Source organism: Cystoisospora suis, assembly GCF_002600585.1.
Source record: "Cystoisospora suis strain Wien I chromosome Unknown contig_6138, whole genome shotgun sequence".
Lineage (NCBI taxonomy): Eukaryota > Apicomplexa > Conoidasida > Eucoccidiorida > Sarcocystidae > Cystoisospora > Cystoisospora suis.
The window spans coordinates 997-6,982 of NW_027158927.1; the positions used below are offsets into that span (position 1 = coordinate 997).

At 41.4% G+C, this 5,986-nt stretch overlaps 1 protein-coding gene across 1 annotated transcript in view; it reads left to right on the forward strand.

The window, feature by feature from the left end:
* CSUI_009834 (nodal modulator) overlaps positions 1 to 5,986 on the forward strand; it is a gene marked incomplete at its 3' end in the record, with an annotated part of 10,180 nt that overhangs the window by 243 nt on the left and 3,951 nt on the right. The window contains exons 2-7 of the mRNA XM_068069943.1: positions 593 to 1,213; positions 2,132 to 2,733; positions 3,363 to 3,704; positions 4,753 to 4,977; positions 5,453 to 5,529; positions 5,820 to 5,961. Coding sequence (XP_067918081.1) covers positions 742 to 1,213; positions 2,132 to 2,733; positions 3,363 to 3,704; positions 4,753 to 4,977; positions 5,453 to 5,529; positions 5,820 to 5,961 — 1,860 coding nt within the window. The remainder of the gene's footprint in view (positions 1 to 592; positions 1,214 to 2,131; positions 2,734 to 3,362; positions 3,705 to 4,752; positions 4,978 to 5,452; positions 5,530 to 5,819; positions 5,962 to 5,986) is intronic.

A 5,986-nucleotide genomic window follows, 5' to 3' on the forward strand; every position in this document is an offset into this window, starting at 1 on the left:
CTTTAATCTATCTATCTATGTGAATCTTTCTCCCTCTCTCTCTAGAGCTGTGTGTATCTGTCTGTGCGTTCGTATGAATCTGTCTGTATTTCTACGTGTGCCTACGCCTGTCTATACGTTCCTATCTCTATCTATCCACGTATTGATATGTACATCTATCTGTCTATGTGATCTTTCTATCAACGATCTCTGCTAGTTGGTTTCTCTTTGTCTATGTACTATATAGGCGGATGTCTAGATAGATAAATATTTAGGGTTCTACTTTAGTGTATATCTTGTGTTAGGCTGAAGAAGGCTCTTAGGACAGGGAGGTAGATCCGTCTTTGTGTATGTTTGCATGCAGTGAGTTCTTTGCCTCCTTCATTTTTCCTTTTCGTCTCCTGTTTCTCTCTCTCATGTGTATATCATTTCTATCTCTTTACCTTTCTTTGGAGGATCTCTATCAAAAGACAGCGGCGCGGATAGAGAGACAGATACAGAGATAGATCCTCATCTATCTCTGGTCTAGTCTCCTGGCTGATGTCTCTTTCTCCAACTTTCTTTCTTTCTTTCTCCAACTTTCTTTCTCTATATCTCTATCTCTCCAAAACAGGCTATCCTGTTAGGGGTGTTGTATCTTTATCTCTTCAAAAAGAAGGTGAAGAAGAAGAAGAAGAAAGGACAAATCAAGATCGCCGAGCTTCTTCGTTGTCCCCCCGTGAAATCCGTCCGATTTATCACTTATCGGATGTCCCTGTACGCATGCAAAGAGTGACCATCGATTCGGGTCCCACCGCATCGATTGTCAAGCCAGCTAGCGAGAAACCCGTCGACCAATGGATCTCCACAAGGACAGACAAGAAAGGCGAGTTTGTCTTCGAGAATTTTCTCCCAGGAGAACTTCTTCGTATCGAAATCGCACCGTCTTTCTTCCCAAATAAGGATCTTTATCGTCTAAGAAAGTTTTTTTTTCTCTCCTCTGGATCGAAGCTTCTCGAGCAACGTGAAAGATCTTCTTCAAGAGATGCGAAAGAAGAAGAAGAGGAAAGTAAACATGACGATGATAATGAGGAAGATGACGGGAGTCGCTTTCTCGTAACTTTAGATGAGAAAGGAGAGATCAGAAGAGTGAAGAAGAAGAAAGAAGAAGAGAGAGGGAAAGGAGGACAGAGACATCAGATCGAATTCAGACTACGGGGCTATTCGGTAGAAGGCCTGCTCCTGGACGAACAAGGTAAAGAAGGATCTCTTCTTCTTTCTTGTTTCTTCTTTTCCTTCTTAGTTCTTTTCTTTAAATTCTCTTCATTCGCTTTCCTCTTTCGGAAGTTGTGAAACAGAGAGAGACAGAAAGACATCCGATTCTCCAAGCGCTGACGTATGTAGGTGCATGTACAGAGGAACAAAGACATCTATGTTCTCTCCCCATGGTATTATGTATCTAGATAGATAGAGAGAGAGAGAAGGCGTTTTACACGAATGAGATATATGGGGTCTCTCAGGATTTGTAGCTGTTGGTATACATAAGCGCTATAGAGACACATGTATGCGAATGTATGGAGATCTCGACCTGTCTTGATATATTTTCTTCGGACGAGGAGAAAGCAAATGAAGAGAACTGTCATCCACGTGATCTATATCGAAGTCTCTGTAGTGACTGAGTGAAACGGTTTCTCTCTGTTGCGTCTATAGACATCCCTCATACACTTTACAAAATAACGTATCAAAGACATCATACAGAAGAAGGTCGTTTTCCGCGAAGATTTCTTTCTTTCTATCTATGTCAAGAAAGAAGGGAAGAAAGAATGACAAGAAAAAGAATGAATCGAAGGATGTCTTTTCGTTCTAAACAGGGTCACACACCAACATTCCAATCTAGTGTGCAACCCTGTGACGTGTACGTACACCCGAAAGTGCGGAGCAAGAAGAAAAAGAGATGGCATCGTTTTTCTGTTCTTTCTTCTTTCTTCTTTTCTTTTCCCTCTTTGTCTCTCTATGTCTTCCTTTCTCACATCTTTTGTATCATGATAGCAATCGCTCTCTTCTTTCTTCTTGTTGACGTGACTCGTCGTTTCTCTTCTCCGTCCATACATTCCTTCCTCAGCTTGCCTTTCTTTCTTATTCTTTTCTTTCTTCTTTCTTTTCTTCTTTGTAGGGCAACCGTTGAGAGATGCGCAGGTTCTTCTGGAGGCTGGGAATGAGGAGAAAAAGTCCCAAAACTCAGAAAGTCCACAGACGTCTTCTTCTTCTTCTTCCTCTTTCTTTACTTCATTTGTATCGATTCTCAACCATCGAAATTGTTTCGTAGAGAGACAGCTAGCCACAGAAGGAAAAGGCGGCTCTCATCGTCATGCTGGAGAAGAGGTGCTCTCGCCTTTCTTCATGAAGAGAATCACGGAGAGAGAAGAGAGGAGAAGAAGAGAAAATAAGAATGAAAAGAGCAGTCTCTCCTGCTCTACAATCTCTTCTTCGACTACAGGAGAATTCTCTTTTCCTATTCTGCCTTTCTCTCCTTCTTCTCTTCGCTCTCTCTATATCAAGCCCTATCAGCGTCTTCTCCTTCGTCAGTCTTCTTCTTCTTTGGGAGGTGATCCCGCGGGAGATAAACAAGAGCAAGAAGAAGAGAGAGAAGTGGTCTTTAATCCTGTAGAAATGGATTTGGAAAGAGATCTCTTGAAAGCAAAGAGGAGAGGCGAAGAAGGAAGAGAAAACGTTCTCCACTTTCCTTCCGTCCGTGTCAAACTCCCCTCTATCCAGGTAACTATTGAGACTTCTTTCTTTCTTTCTTTCGTTCTGTTTCATCTTCCGATGACTCTCTCATCTTTCTTTCTTTCTTTCTCTCCCACTTTCTCTCTGGCTGTGTCGGGAGAAAAAGAGAGAGAAGAGTCTTTGTTCTCTCTGTGTATCTCCTAAGTAGTTAGCTCCAGTACGAGTAGTAGTAGTAGTAGAAGGAGAAGTCTGGCTAGGATTGCCTCTTGTCGGAAATCCCCTCCATCTGTAGAGATGCATACGTAGAGATAGAAATGTTTACATAGATACAGAGGTTAGAGATAGGTCCTCTTTTTCAGATGTCTTAGATCACTTGTTTTGAGTGCGTACAAGTACCTGTGTGTATATATCTATATCTAGATCTACATGCATATATATATATATACATATATATATGTATATATATACATATACAGGTGTATCTATGTCTGTATATCCAGATGTGAAGATTTGCACCTGTATGTATTACACATGTAGGTAGATATCACAGAGTCAGCGAGTGTATCTCTGGAGTCGCATCTTTCTCTGATGTAGATAGATAGCTAGATACCTACGTATGACTCTCTGTCTCTTTCCTCGTTTCTCTCTCTTGTTTTCTTTCTTTTTCTTTTCTTTAGTTAGCTGCCTTCTCTATTGTGGGGAAAGTTGCTACAGTCGATCCTGAAGCCTCGACATCGGAGCAGAGGAAGAAGAGGAAAGCTCTTCCCCTGCATGCAGGAGAGACAGGGGGAGAATCCAGGGAAGAGACAGGAGTTGAGGGGGCTCGAGTCTTTCTGAGAATCGTAGATAAGAGATCAGGCGTGGAAGAGAGAGAAGAAGAGTTTCTTACTAATGAAAAAGGAGAATATGCAGTCAAGTCGCTCCCTCTAAGGAGAAAGGACGATAGACAAGAAGAAGATGAAAGAGAAATTGTCCTCTCTGCAAAAAAAGAACACTATACTTTCTCTTCTATAAGGCTTGTAAGATATCCATCTATCTATCTATCTTTAATCTATCTATCTATCTATCTTCAATTTGTCTACATATCTTAAATCTATCTATCTATCTATCGCTCTGTCTTCTTCCTTCTCTTCGTGCGTTCCTCTTCTCCGTCGTTCTCTTCTTCTAATTCTTCTCAACATCGTGGACGTCTTCTTCTTCTTCTTTAACTGCTCTAAAGAATACTGTATATATCTATGCATCTGTATGAGTAAGGATCGGCCTGCTTGCACGGATGGATAGGTAATCTGTCTGAGTCTTCTCTTAATCTTCCTTCTGTCTTACCAAGTTGCATGCATGTCGTATGCAGGGGGATCTTTCAGTACAACAAGTCAAGAAGATTTTGAAAGGAGAGAAAGTCTTCAGAGAAGAATGGTACTTGGTAAAGATATCTATACACACACATAGGCTACTCATCTTTCTCATACAGCTAATAGAGAGATAGATAGGTCAAAGACAGATAGATAGATCCGGTCGGTAAATCTCTCTCTTCACATATATATATATATATGTATGTGTATATACGTTGTATCTCTGTATGTGTAGACATCATCGATCAAGATGGATTCTTCAATGACTTTTTCTTCTTGTCGTCGTTATAGAGACAGACAAGTATATTAGAGAGAAACTTGAAGTCTCGGTCTAGGGTGTATGTACACCTGAAAGTGCTCTAAAATCGCTTCGCGCATGTATAGACATCTAAGGACATGACTCAAAGTGAAGAGGCAGAGGAAGTCTTTCTATGACTGCTTTTCTTTCTCTATCTCTCTTCTACATTATAAAGGATTTCTTTTCAGTTTCTTTTTCTTCATTCCCCTCTTCAGCAGAGAGAGAGAGAGAGTGAGATGTATATGTGGAGCATGAACTTCTATCTCCTATCTCTCTATGCGTAGACTCTTCTTTGTATCTTATTTTAAAGTAATGCAGAGATCACAACGAATCTATCGTTGTCCTCCTGCCTCTCATTCTTTCTTCGCCTCTTCTTCTTCTCTTGCTTTCTTCTTTCTTTCTTTCATTCTTGTCGTACAGAGCTTTCCCTCTTGGAGAAGCAGATCTTTTTTGCCAGCTATCGAAGTAACTTCTCTATCAGTCTGCGGGCGAGTCGTGGCTTCTCCTGGAAGTCCCTCGGATGCGGTCTCTGATCTTGAGGTGTATGTACACCCGATGCTAGAAACGGGTGGGAGAGCAGCAGGAGGAGGAGGAGGGACAGAAGGAAGACGACCAGAAGAAAAGAAAACAAGGACAGATGAAAAGGTAAGACAAAGAGAGAGTAAAGATAGAGGAACCCTAAATAGATCAAACATAGCTACATAGATACATAGAGTAATGATAGATACATAGATAGATAGAGGAGTCTATGTATAAAAGATTCAGTCAAGCAGACACGTGTGTATGAATCTATGTATGCATGGAGTTTGAGATAGAGAGAGAAACAAGAGAGATTGCTTTTCTTTGGATTGGTGGGTCTCTTTAGGAAGGGAAGAGCCTTCATTCTCCTGTCTCCTCTCTGCATCTCTACTCTACATGTACCGAGTGATATAAGATAAGTAAGAAGAAAGACTTCTTCTTCTTCTGTGCCACTTGTCTGTTTTCTTCTGTCTTCTCGTTTTGGGTTACAGCCCACCTTATAGAGAAGAGAGTGCGTTTTATCGTTTGCTTCTCTTCTAGCCTTCCGTGAAGTCGGAGAGAATCTATCTTCTTTTGTCTTTTCTTCTTCTTCTTCTCTCAGGGTCAGTTCTGTTTTTTTCTTTCGCCTTCTACGACGTACGTTCTTTGGACTTCTTTCCGTCATTCCTCTTCTTCTCGGTATGACGGACAAGAAGGACACGAAGGAGAGAAGCATGAGATTCTTGTTTCTCTCCGTTCTTCTCCTATCTTAGACGTTGTTTTGCAAGAGAGAAGATATCGCCTCGAAGGAGAAATCCACTGTGAGAAAGAAGACAACGACCCTGACTATCAAAGAGAGAAAGAAGAAGAAGAAAAGATGAAAAGATGAAGATGAAGAAGAGATCTCCCGACCAGAGCCAGTCCCTTGGAGAGAAGGAGAAGAAGATCTCTCCAAGCGCCTTGTGTTCGCCGGATCGTCTGCTTGTCAGAATGTATAGAAGGACATCTCTGAGAAGGCAAGAAAGAGACGGAGAAGAAGAGGAAGGAGATCCAGTGAATATTGCGCATGTCGTCAGAAAAGAAGGTTCGAGACGTGTCCTCCGTTTTGCTATGGAAGAGCTTCAAGGAGGTGTATATACAGTGGAAATCCAAGAGA